General features: G+C 45.4%; 1 protein-coding gene across 11 annotated transcripts in view; it reads left to right on the forward strand.

Annotated features, from left to right (window-relative positions):
- Nucleotides 1-13,093, forward strand: part of TP53BP1 (tumor protein p53 binding protein 1) — a 40,232-nt gene that overhangs the window by 17,944 nt on the left and 9,195 nt on the right. For 10 of the 11 annotated variants that reach the window (XM_088139342.1, XM_088139337.1, XM_088139345.1 and 7 more), the window contains 8 exons: nucleotides 604-720; nucleotides 1,098-1,313; nucleotides 1,560-1,611; nucleotides 1,819-1,911; nucleotides 7,418-7,871; nucleotides 10,761-10,913; nucleotides 12,114-12,391; nucleotides 12,877-13,047. In XM_088139342.1, the coding sequence (XP_087995468.1) occupies nucleotides 604-720; nucleotides 1,098-1,313; nucleotides 1,560-1,611; nucleotides 1,819-1,911; nucleotides 7,418-7,871; nucleotides 10,761-10,913; nucleotides 12,114-12,391; nucleotides 12,877-13,047 (1,534 nt within the window). The remainder of the gene's footprint in view (nucleotides 1-603; nucleotides 721-1,097; nucleotides 1,314-1,559; nucleotides 1,612-1,818; nucleotides 1,912-7,417; nucleotides 7,872-10,760; nucleotides 10,914-12,113; nucleotides 12,392-12,876; nucleotides 13,048-13,093) is intronic. The other variant, XM_088139338.1, reaches the window with a different exon arrangement.

Raw genomic sequence — 13,093 nt, forward strand, 5'->3', positions numbered from 1 at the left:
CATAAAAGGTTTCCAGTCTTTTATAAAAGTACTTGTTTTATCCCTGATCGAAAGGGTCAGTTTTGCCATTTCTGCAAATTCTCTCATCTTCGCAACATGTTCCTCCATTGTGGGTATTTCAGTATTTATGCGTTTAGTAATCTTGCACTGTTTTATTCTATTTCAATTGCAGGCCAGTGTGATTAGAGGGAAAGGTGCTGGACCAGGAGTGGGGAGATCCAGGTTCTAGTCCTCTGAGGGACTTTGGGCTGGTCCCTCCCTCTCAACCCCAGAGCCAGGTTGTCTGGTGGTAAAGAAGCAGGACTAGGAGGGGGAGAGCCAGGGTCTGGTCCTCCCTCATTCTCAGCCTAAAATAGGGAGTTGAAAAACATCTATCCACCAAGCAGCACTTGGACCAGTGTGGTACAGATTATGGTTCTTAACCTTCAGTGAAGCAGCCTTCGTCCTGAAGTGAATTGATTCAGACTGATAGCAACAATAGTGATTCTATTTTAAGGAATGCTGGTTTGATTGATTTTTTTTGTATGAAGGCAAGATAAACAGGAAGGTATAATTGTGTTGTAAGTTCATGAACTGAGCTGTCTATTTTGCTTGTCATTTCAGAACCTCCCTTTCGTATCTCGTTAGCGAAAGAGAGAGATGTCTTTCAACCCCTAACAAGTATCACCCCCCCTCTCGTTGGCCAGCATAAGAAAGGCCCCAGGCACAGCACTCCCATTGGTGAGTGGATTCACTTGGGGTGGGAAGAGAGGGTTTCTGTAGAAGACATGCATCCTATGGGCAATGGACACAAGAGTCAGAGTGGTGCTGAAACATCCCTGTATTTTTTGTTTCCCAAATTGGAGGGATGAAGAAAACCCCTCTGGAGGCAGCCAACCCAAGTGACCCAAAAGGTTTTGCCCAGTCTCACTCCTGAGGCTGGTTTGCATGTTGCCTGAATAGCATTTTTGATGCTGGAAGAGTTAGCCAAGGTTGGCGTGAACCTCCATTGATCTTGCAGAAAAGAAGCTGGTTGTGGGTGGGGGTCTTGTGTCTGGCTCTACTTTAGAAACTATGAGAACCCTTCTAAAGCTGACATTTTAATTGGCTTGTTTCAGTGGTTGGAAACGATTCAGACCACCCTGTTGTCGCTGCAGAGGGCACAGATGGCATCTCAGTGGGGGGCGCTTCAGTTAGTGCTGCAAAAATGGAGAAGAGCCATCAAGGGAGTTCTGTGGTTGCTTGTGAAGAGAAAGGGGGGCTCTCTTTACGCAGGAGCCTTGTGACCCCAATGATGGAAGAGAGTGAGGAGCCCCTGCCTTTCAGCCTGGAGAGTAAGAATGGCGGCCCAGGGATCGTGATGTGGGGTCTCTGGGGCGGCTGGCCCAGGAGGGGCTGGCTTTTTTGGGGAGGGCTAGTTGCCTCTTCAGTTATCAGGATACACTCCTGGTCAGCTGGGAGACACAGTTGAGAAAAGGGGCGTTGAGAAGGCTGTCTTGAACATGGTCTTGTCTGGGAGAAAGAGGACGGTTTCTCTTTGAAAGTCAGATTATTCTGCTCTTTCTCCTTCTTCCTCTTAGAGCCTGAAGCTAAGGAAAGGAAAAACGGGCTGGCTGCAACAAACAATCCCAGGTAAGACCTTTGGGAACAGAGATTAAGAGACCTCTGGTGGAAAAAAGTTTGTCTCCCAGCACGGCTGTGTTGCGCTGTGTTTGCATACTCTCCCAGCTTTCTTGTTTCAGGGAGACCCATCCAGGATGGGGGAAGGAGGGAAGCTTAACAGGTATCGGCTTCTGTGGCAAGATCAGTCCTTTATGAGTCTCTTGCATCTATCCACAGTTCTCAGAAAATGCTGTCTGTGTTCACTCGAGTCTGTGGAACTCAGCCAGAAGAAAAGGCTCCAGGTCCAGGGGAGCCTTCTTCACCGTTCAGGCAAGGCTGTGCAGAACCTCCTGGCTGGGGCTTTTAATTGGGCTTTTTGAGCCTCTGGCAGCTTCCTGAGAAGGGCTCCCCTTTCTGTGCAGCTGTTTGCAGGAAGCGTTCTTCTGCTAAGGCTGGCTTGCTAAGTCTCCCTAAACGTCTGTGTTTCTGGTTCTTTGCCAAGAAGGCTGGACAAATTGAATAGAATAGCTAGAAGTACAAGCAGTCCCTGGGATAAGTACACCTGGTTTAAGGATGACCCATAGTTAAGAACAGAGTCTGTTGTAGCAAAACTCACAATGATTCGAGTTAAACACACAGTGGTTTGAGTTAATTACACAATACTCCATATGCAGTATACAGTAATACTGTTCCAGCTTACATACAGATTCGACTTAAGGACAGACCTTGGGAACGGAACTCGTTCTTAAACTGGGGACTGACTACCTGTACAATTTAACCTCAGGAGGCAGCATTTGGTGCTTGGCACCAGTCTGGCTGCATGGGTGAGGGCCAGAGAGCAACAGATCCAGGAAGACCCTTTACCTAAAAGGTTCTAGGTTGTGGGAGTCAATATTTTGCTAATGAGCCTGAGGGTGAGCTATATATATATTTAGAAATTAGAGATGCACATTAGCTGAGGTGTAAAGTGATGTACCTAAAACTTTTAATACTAAGATAACTGGATCATTAATGTACGGATAGTAATGGGGGAAATGGGGCATCCAAGATGGGGTAATTGTGGAAGGCCCTGTCAGTGTCACCTTCAAGGAAGTCCCTGGGGCTCTTTGAAATGTCCTAGGATTGGCCAAGCTTGCACTGGCACAAGCACGCTTTTTCCTGCTGAATCTGGCCAGGAGTCACACCTTCACTTGCTTGAAAGAGTCTCAGAACAAAGGGCAAGTTGTCCTTTCACAGGGCTTTCCTGTGCCAAGGGCATCCAGTGCAAATCACCAGGACTGCCACATGTGGCTGAGGGCTGCACCCTGACACTGCTTCATACTTGATACAGAAGCTGGTGTCTAGCAGCAGTAGAGCCATTGGTTCCTGGAAGAGCGCTGGGAACCCTGCACTAATGTGCAAGTGCTGAAACTCCAGGCACCCTCACCCCCACCCTGCAGGTGGCCAAGTGAGCCCTAGGACATTGTCCTGCACTGGGTTCACGATCCCACCATCCCCCTACTGTCCATGCAAGTACCCTCTGCCTGATGCACATCCCTGGTGGGCTGGGGAGCAACACCATCCTGGCCAGGGCTGGCTGTACTGGGGATAGATGCTCCCTTCTCAGCTTAAAGGAGGAACCATGGTGATGGGGAACCAATGGGTAGGGGAGAGCAGACCCTGGCTGTAATGGTGCTTTAGCGCTAGAAGCTGTTTCTTCTCAGCCAAGGAAGTTTCCCTGGTGCTTAATGAATTCAGCAAGCTGCTGTCCTACTTCTGGCGGTCATTCTCTGAACTGCCAGTGAATGGCACTTTCCTTCCCCCCTCTTTTTTCCACCATCTGTCCATCTACTTTGCTCTCACCTCCCTTTTTACACCACCAAAATGGATAGGGAGCACTGCTCCCCTAATTCTTTTGTGATGGTCCTCATGAGCCAAGAGATCTATGGCTTCCTCTTTCCTAAGGGTTATTGTTGGGTTACATGTGGCTTACAGGCTATGAGTGTGAAACTCTTGCCCTGTGCAGAGGAAAGCCCTGAGGCTGGTTTGGGGACATTAAGCAAGGGTGGGGGGCTCCTCACTCCTCAGTTCTTTAGAGAGAAAAGGATTGTCAGATCGCAAAGTGCAGCACTCAAGTGTAAAAATAGTCAAGCCAACATACCTGTGTACCCAAGGTGTGCAGAGATGCAGCTTTCTGGGAATGGAGGGCATTTGTTGGAGGGGGGGGGTCTGGCCCTCAGTTGATTTCTCCCCCAGTGGGCCCCAATATATCTGTTGACTTCTACTCAGAAGAAACCCTTGCTTTCTTCCAACCCCAGGCTGGCTGATCTGTTGAGCTTGGAAGTGAAAAATGGTAATGCTGTACTTACCACACGTTCAGGTCTTCCTTGAGTGAAGGAGGCCAAATGTCCCTTCTAAGGGTGCTTGGGGTGCTGGTGTATCTATATCCCTCAGTAGCCTCAGCCTGGTTTTATGGATGGTTGGCTGATGACTCGTGGCAGTGAGAGGGTGCTGAGGCTTGGAAGCATATTCTGAGGTTCTGGGGAGGTTGCTCCATCTCCTCTGGAAAAAGCATCCTGCCTTCCCTGCCTCAGAGATGGGTCTTTCACTGGACGAGAATGGGAATTTGTGGGTAAGTAAAGAATTACTGCTGTTTAATACTGAACAGCTTTTATGGCAAGAGGTCACATTATCTCGAACACATCCAAGAGAAATTAGGTGCATAAATGGAATAGATTAACAAGAAATTGCTTGTTGAATCTAAACCAGCTCAAAGGTTATGCTTTGAAATATTTCAAAAAGAATGTGATGTCCTTCAGAACTAGTGTTTTGCTATCTAAATGTATTCCTATGTGGAAAAATTTAATACAGGTACTCCTTGATTTACAACCATTTGTTCAGTGACAGTTCAAAGTTATGATGGTGCTGAATGAAAGAACTTACAACTGGTCCCTGACCACCATTTGCAACCTTCCCTGCTGGCTTCTTCAGAAAGTCAATGGGGAAGCAGGCAGGGTAGATTGCAAATCGCTGGGGTAAGTCTCTCCTACCCGTGCACCCTTCCCAGCCCTCTGCACAGGCCACACTGGCCACTCATGCACCCCCGCGCACCCTTCCTGGCCTGTGCCGCATCCCTGTGCATCCCCTCACTTCCTCCCCACCCACCGGCAGCCACTTACCTGCCTGCCAGCCTGAGACTTGCAGCTTCCTGCTGGCTTCCTTACTGATTTTGGTTGTGGAAAGCCAGCAGGAAGTTGCCTCGTCTAACGACTGCCGCAATTCAGTTAATAGCGGCAGCTGGGACTGCAGGGATTGCCATCGCCTAACGATGCAGTCACGCTTTACAACTGCATCGCTTAGCGACAGAAATTCTGGTCCCAATTGTTGTAAGTTAAGGACTACCTGTAATGCAAAACACAAATAATTTTATTGTGAAGGTGGGACATATTTTGAAAGCTGAACATTAGAAATTCACCCACAAGGTGGGAAAGCATAATGAGAGGTCCATTTTAGTGTGTAATGGCTCTCATACTGTGAATATGTTGTCCTTGGAATATGAAAAGGTTGTGACTTTCAGTGAGGACCCATGGCGAACTAGACATCTTCAAGGGAGCATTGTGGTGAGATCAGTGGCCAGACGGCATTTTCTGGTTGGCCAAACCTCTCTGTATAAAGGAGAGATCGTGAGATTGCCCACTTGCACTCCAGGCAGCTGCTTCTCTTGAGTAAACTGCAGGAACTGAGGTTTCTGCAGCTGGCCCATGAGTGGAGCAGCTGGAAATCCAGAGATTTCCATCTAAGCTCACAGCCGCAATGTAGCCTTCTATTGGAATGTAGCCTTATGGTCACAAAGTTCTGCCGAGCCTCATTTCTTCTGGAAATTGCTTATTAATTGTTTTCAACTATTAAGAATTTTCCAGTTGGCAAGTCTGATAACATGCACTGGGTGAGTTCACTTTAATCCTTAGCGAAAGAAGCTTTAAAGAGAAATTTGAGGACAAAAAAAAAATACTTTTTTTTTTTTGGAACAAGTGGCAAAAGGGTGATTAGAATGTTGATTTCGGAAAGTTATAAATGGACTAGGGGTCCAGGTAGATTTGAAACAAGATTTTGAAATTGATCATGGGAATCCTTCCCTTGGGAAAATGCTGCTGTTATGAATTCTTGAAAGAAAACATAAGATGGGAATTTCAACATTGGACACTAGAGGGAGCCAGAGACAACTAAAGATTACAATTAAGGGAGAAGAACACTTAAATTTGACTTATTAACACAGAATGAAGCAAAATACTTTAGTGCTTGTTGTATTTTAGGATATTTGTGAGCAATGGATCCAGAATTTAATCTTTAAAGTGTCTGCCATTATAGGCTTTTAAAAGATGGTGTGGAAGAGGAAGAAGTTTTGCCAGATGGGACTGATCTGAAAGTACATTTGAAAATGTCAGGCTGCAAGAGTGATATGGAAAAAGATGTTACACTGGACATACAAATGAAACCGGCTGATGTCTTAATAATTGAAAGGGATGTACAAGTGACAAACCAAAAGAGTGACAAACCAAAACAGTCTCTTTACAAAAGAGATCTGTTAAAGTTCTGAAGGATTTTGTGAGAAGGGCAAAGAAAAAAATGAAAACAAGCTCTAGGATATTATTTAAAGGGATTAAAGGTCAAGATTATAAGAAGTAAAAGGAAGGAATATAAAGTGGGTTTATTTGATCATGGTTAAAATAGATATGTTATTTCTGGCAACCCTTAATGGACTTTTGCCGACCAGGACTGAATGGTGAGGTTATAAGAATCTGTTTATAGATATGAGATGAGATATGGGATGAAGAGATTTTTTTGTTGTATTTTAAGACAAGGTGATACTTGTCTTGTGATGAAGGGGGAAGTTACTTCTTTATATATTTCTTTTCTTTTCCTTTGCTATATTTTTTCTTTTTTCTTTTTCTATTTTTTCTCTTTTTTCTGCACTTTCTACTTTTTCTTTTTACTCTTTTCTTTTTTGTAGTTTATGTAGTTTTTATCTAACTATAATGTTTAATAAAATTATTATTAAAAAAAGGAATATGAAAGGGTTGTATTGAGATCCCAGTAGATGTGGAGGGGGAGGCAATAGAGAGTGTTGATCCTTTGCAGCATGGGGCCGATGACAAGTAGCTGTTGGTTTTCTCCAGAACTGGCACTTTGCTGGCCAAATAATACCATGATTCGTACGTGGAATGCAAGTATGATAAGTTTCCCAGAAACTCAGCCTAGAAGCCGCAGAGAGTTATCATACCTAGATAAGCTGCTTTAATGTAGAAAAGAAAAAAAGACGTGTGTGCAGAACTGAGGAATCAAGCCCTCATTCCCTTTTGCGAAGATACTTTTTGCTGCTTTTTCTTTTTTTGCTTGAGAGTTGGAGTCCTTGACTCCATGTTTACAGAACGGTTCCGCACGGCTTGAGAGTAATTCCCAGCTTCATTTCTTACACTGCTCCTGTTGGAATTAAAAAGTCTAAGAGTTGCCATAGGGAGAGGGTAGCCATGGCAGATAGGCAGTGGCACTTATGTGAGTGATGTTGGGAACCTGGTTGAAGGGAAGAGCCAAGAATGGTCCATTGCTACTGTTGTCTGATGCCTCCTGAGATGATTGCCTCTGTGTGATGGATTCACAAGAAAGGTGTGGAAGGAGCCTGCTCATATTGTCCAACCATCATGATATGAGGGGAACTTCATTGCACAGAGGCAGCGTCAGACGCAAGGAACATATAATTGCCCACCAGCTGTTACTGTTTGAAATGGGTGATCAGATTAGATAGGATATTTGTTCTGATCCAACAGAGCTGGTCTTATGTTGTTATTTTTGATTTCAGGGATGACTTGTTCAATTTTCCAAGTTCCCAAGAAGAAGATGAGCCATGTCGAACCTGGCAGGATCAGCAGAAAAGTGTGTCCTTGGGTTGCAGACAAGTCCTGCCTAAACAGCAATCAGAGGTGGGAGAGGCCATGGATATGGATGTTGCCCAATTTCAGCAGGGGGAGAATCAGAGAGCCCCAAAGAAGTCAGACCCAGTGGTGGCATCAGAAGGGAAGACTGATGCTCCAAAGTCTAGATCCAGAAACAGCCAGCATGCCCAGACATCAGAAGAACTTCTCGAAGGTCCGGCAGGCTCTGTGTCAGCAGCCACACAGACGGCCTCTGCCATTCAGGTGGAAATAGGCACCAGCATGGCTTGCTCAGCGCCTCGGCAATGCAGCGCTAGCATACAAACAGAGAAGGACTTTGTGTGGCAGCCTGGTAGTGCTCCAGAGGCCCAGCACAATCAGGTGAGGGGAAAATGGACCATTTGGGAAAGCCAAATATTCAAAGGGCTTCGATGCAGCTATCTGACACAAGTGAATTTTATAAAGGAGTAATAGTTTCTTTTTACATAGCCTCAGATTATGGACAGTAACTTCCATCAGGCAATCCCAGTGTTGAATATTTCAGGAGATGACAATTCAGGTTTGTTTGTTTGTTTATTTGCAGTTTTTATGACCCACCTCAATCAGATGTCCCTGGACAAGTTTCTATTTTTAGAAAATGATGCAAAACATTGCATGAGCTCCAAATACCTCCCCCTTTAGCAGTCAAGTAAAAGCTTGGTGAAATAGGGCTGTTTTGGTGGTTTTTGGAATGCCACGAGGGAGGGGGCTGTGCAGAAAGAACGGTCCAGAATGTGAGGGCACAACAGAAAAGGCCTCACATCTCCCTAACCTCTGACTGGGCAGGAAGCCTACTGGCGATAAGTATTTTAGGAGAGAGATTGTCCTACCACAGTAGCCTCGCCAGCACTTTCTGGACCGGCAGCAGCTTCCAGGTCATCTCCAAAGGCTGTCCTGTGTAAGGGGGTAGGGGCACAAGTCCAGGTGGGGTTGCAACTGGTGCAGCAGGTGGCACTGGGCAAAGGCCTGCCCATCCCACCCAGTCCTGCTAAAGTGTTTCTCCATCATCTGTCTGGGCCTCCTGCAGAGAGTTTGGTGGCAGAACTGTTCAGCAGTAGGGTGAACGCTAGTTCTAAGGAAGAAGTGGGACTGACCTGCTGCAGCACTCTGGACCATCTGCTGGTCATACATGTGCTCAGTAACATGGGGAGTTCACCAAGCCCTGAACCAACATGGCCTCAGGCACTACCCAGCCATGATTACAGGAAAAAACCACCTGCTCAGGTAGGAGTGGAAACACTAAAAGAGTTCCTCCAGGCCACCCAGCAGGACAAGAAATCTGAAAAGCTGCCCAGAGTCATGTGCCAGAGTTGGGTGGTCTTTTAAATCTAAGACAGTAGACCAGGAGAGGTGCTGGATAGCCACCTCTCATAGATGGGCTAATTGGTTTTCCTGCATCACAAAAGGTGAGACTAGATGATTCTTGTGCTCCCTTCAATCTGTACAGTTCTTTAATCCCATGACCCAGAGTGATGCTGGGCTTCCTTTTGCTGGGTGCGTTCAAGAGGAGCACAGGTGGCCATCTGTCTGCGGCTTGAATGAGGACTCCTGCACTGAGCTCGGTTGAACTTGGGGGCTCAACACACTTATTTTGTATTCAATTATGAGTCTATAATTTGGTGCTTTTGGACCCTCCCCTGTCAGTGGGGCTGCTGTGTCCTCTATGTGAACCTTTTATGTGGTACAACTCAGTTCTGTTATCGTGGTTTCTATAATTGGTGGTAGGGATTAAGGATGAGGTGGCCAACCCTCAGTTGATTATGGCCCTGGAGCCCCCCCCGATTGCCCCTAAGTTCATGACAAAAGTGGCCATTTTGGGTGGGATTGAGTGCAGTCCCCAACTGAACTGCCTGCTCCGGCCTTGGGGTATGGCATCACTGACTCTCCTCTTTTCTCTTCCTGCTCCCCACCCACGTACCCGCTGCTTTGCAGGGGCATTCCTTATGAGAACTGGTGGTTTTAGTCCAGTGCAACTCAGTTGGTCAGCAGAGAAATAAGGGAGGCAATAGAGAAGTTGCTGGTTGGCCAGATGGAGATGTTTTGTGGAGGAGCTCCTTGTGTTTGAATTATGCAGTTGGTAGTGTCATTTATGCAAATGTGCAACAGTGTTATTAGTTACTTATTGATTTCTTATAGCCTCTAAAGTGTAGGTCATTTTATCTGGAAACAAATGCACTCTGAAATGAAAGTGGCTGTAAGGTCTTTGGGAAGAGCCTTCCCTTTGTCCTTTCAACATCCAAAGTTTCTTGGTGGGAACTCAAGGGGTCATTTTAGCCCATTTTCTGATGACCTTCCTTCAGCAGACAAATAGTTTTCATTGGACTGGCCTTTGGCTAATACGTTGTTATGGCTATGGTAAATACATAACATGTTTTTCAACAGGTTTTTATTGTTGTGTTTTCTGCCTTTGGGATTGCTTGTATTCTACTTAGGGCGACAATGAGGTAGGTTGTGGTTTAAACGTATTTGAATGAAAGTGATAATTTCTTTAAGCATCTATACTACAAAAACAAAAGGAGAAAAATAAATATTTGAATGGGAATCACACAGAAATAAACTTGCCGATAGTACTTTGCCAGATAAACTTACATTCTGGAGTTTTAGGTGTAAAGGCTTTTTGACATCGCTTATGTCCAAAAGGCTCTATCTGTGTTTTGGGTTTTTTCCCCAATAAGCTGGTGCCATAGATCAAGAACAAAGCATGGCTTATGATGGTGGCTTGTTAGGAGAATAAGCCAGCATCCTGGCTCGTGAACAGTGTTGAATGGATTTAGTTATTCCCAGTGGCAATGTTGTTTAGAGAAGAACCATGCCGTCTTTTCTAAAAATAGCTCTTCAGGTTAATTACAATATCCATGTCTTTCTCTTGAAAGGTAGCATGGAAATCGTTTTATGCTGCTACCTTCTGGGTTTTTTTTGTTTGTTTGACTTCCCAGGCTATAGTCCATAGCCTATTTCTGATAGGCTCCCATCTAAGTACTAACCAGGTATGATCCTGCTTAGCTTTCTTTTAAAATCAGCCAAACTTGATACATGCTAGTACCTACCGTTGTTCAGACTGTATTCAGCTAAATATGGTGAGCTTTTAGGAGTAGATTAGAACTGGAAGCAAGTAGGACCACCTAACATACAGCGATCTCCAATTAGTAAGCTTTTCAATCCAAACATGAGGTTATTTGGTTTTGATGAAGGGATGTCTGGAAATATTTTGGATTTTCTTTTTTTCTTCAGAAGGAAGAAGAATTTGAACTGCCCCACCCACCAGCAGGTAGAGTCCTACAGCGCCATGTGAGAACAATTCGTGAAGTGCGCACTCATGTAACACGGGTCATCACAGATGTTTACTACAAAGATGGCACTGAAGTGGAACGACAGGTGGTTGAGGTAGGACATTTCCAGTAAGCCAGGACGTTCCCAAATGTTAGATCTTGTTCCGCACAGCAGTAACACTATGGACACTTTGTTGCTGCTGAGAACTTTTTGGGACAATCTCTTCAAAGGTGATGTCCTCAGATGTCAGTCTTTTAGAGTAGCCCTGAGTCAAAGGCAGTAGTATCCATATCCAGAACTAAAGGATGGCATGAAGCTGTCAAAAGATATTCCCCATTCTGCTCTTTTCAGAATAGCCACAAATGGGGAAGGAGAAAGGAAGGGACAACCATCTTTGCTTGCAAGCCAAATCAAGCGCACTCAACAGCATCCAGAATGATCAAGATTCTGGGGAGCCTCTGATGATGACAGTAGTGAAGGCTGAAGGAAAGTGGTCAGATGCAGAAGAAGGCTGGCTGGAAGGCCTGGGCAGCTTCCCCTTCTGTTGCCTGAGAGGCAAAGTGAAGACAGAAGATACCTCTTGGGTGAAGGACTGAAAAAGTGTGATGCCATTTTGCTGCCTGGGCGTCATTAATTCTGTTCTCTTGGCAGGTTGGGTGTATTCCACTCCTCCAAGCACGTGAAAAAAATATTTAGCAACAATATTCTACAGTATATTTGGGTGCAAGGAAACTGCAGGATCCTCACAGCCAAGCCCATGTCTTTGATGGAGTTCTCAAAATGCTAGGCCACAATGATAGAACAAGGTCTGCAGGGCCTATGTAATGCTCTAAGCCAGTCAGTTGGAAAGACTGAGGCAGGTGTGACCTGAGGGCCTAGCCCATCAAAGGGAGAGACATTAGTATTAAAAGAAAAAAAAGGGAGGGTTAAAGAAAAAAAGGAACTTAAGAGGAAACCACTCCAACCACAGCTCAGATCTACCATTTTAAGAAGGGGATGCAAAATGTCTTCGTTCACCAGGAAATAAAATCTATTTTGCACACCTTTCTTTTTAGCAGTGGGATGAGAATGAAACTGAAGGCTACTTTTGCTGGATGGTGATAATATTTCAGAGATATCATGGGATGACAGCAGAACATGTACAGAGTTGCACATTCAAAATGCTATAAAAACATTTCTTAGAGCACTGGAATTCTGATATAGGTGGATGTTCATAGGATTGGTTCATGTATAATGCACGGGTGTCTGAGAGGAGGGGGCAATGGGAGAGGATTGCAGTGGCCTCCACTGTTTGGAACCTCTCGTCTGTTTCAGGAGAGAGAGGAGCCCCACGTGGATTGCTATGAGTGTGAGGTGGACGTCTCTCCTTCCCGCACTGGGGCCTTTTCTCTAACCTCTGGAGACCTTGGAGATATCAGCTCCTTTTCACCCAAGGCACCTGGACTTCAGCGCACTTCCAGTGGAGGAAGCAGTGCTTTGTCAGCCACTCGTAGTGGTCCAATCTCTGGCCAAGGGGCTGGGCCTCTTAAAGAGGGAGCATGCCAAAGAAGGGGGTCTCAAGACTTGGACTTGCCTGTGGCCAGAAAGCCGAGGTGTGTGCAGGGCCTTTGAATTGCGGGCATTAGAGATTACAACTGGCAATTTACATAAAAGTCTGTTGTGCAATTCTTGGGTATGAGAAGGTTAATTTGTGTCTTGAAAGAGAATTTAATGTGCTTTTTGTCATGGTTCAAAAACAGAGCTCTAAAACCTCAAGGACAGAATGTGATTAATGTATTGAGGACAAGCCTAGATAAATTGAGATGAAGAATCCAGGTGTTTGGCAAAAGTTTTTGAAGGCCAACATTTTATTGAAAGTTTCCTCCAAACCCAGGTATGAGGAAAAAGAATATCAAACGGTATTCTACCACCTTGCCTTGCAGTAGGTTTCTTTGGACTATACTAGCATCTTTTTATTTTAAAAGAAGCGCTAAGGTTTTTTAAAAGGGAAAGAAGGTTTTATGTGTGTGGTCAATGTGTACTGAACCTGAGCAGCTTACAGGTGGGGCAGAAGCTAAGCTGCCTCTTGTTTTCCCAGCCCTAAGAAGGGGAGTGACTTCTACCCAGCCCATCATGACCATGGCACAGTTGCAGTATGTGAGGAGGTCGAAGACCATGGCCCCAGCAGCCAGCAGTTGAGAAGCGTACCTCTCACTCCCCGTGGGCGAGGGCGAAGGGGCCGTCCCACTTCCCGATCAACTGGAATGAGGTAGCAGAGCGGTGGCAACGTGGTGATTGAAGAGAATGTTTCTCGG

Source organism: Python bivittatus, unplaced genomic scaffold (genome assembly GCF_059951505.1).
Source record: "Python bivittatus isolate LINGU-HERP-01145 unplaced genomic scaffold, Pbiv_v1 ctg000210_np1212, whole genome shotgun sequence".
In the NCBI taxonomy this organism is placed as follows: Eukaryota; Metazoa; Chordata; class Lepidosauria; order Squamata; family Pythonidae; genus Python; species Python bivittatus.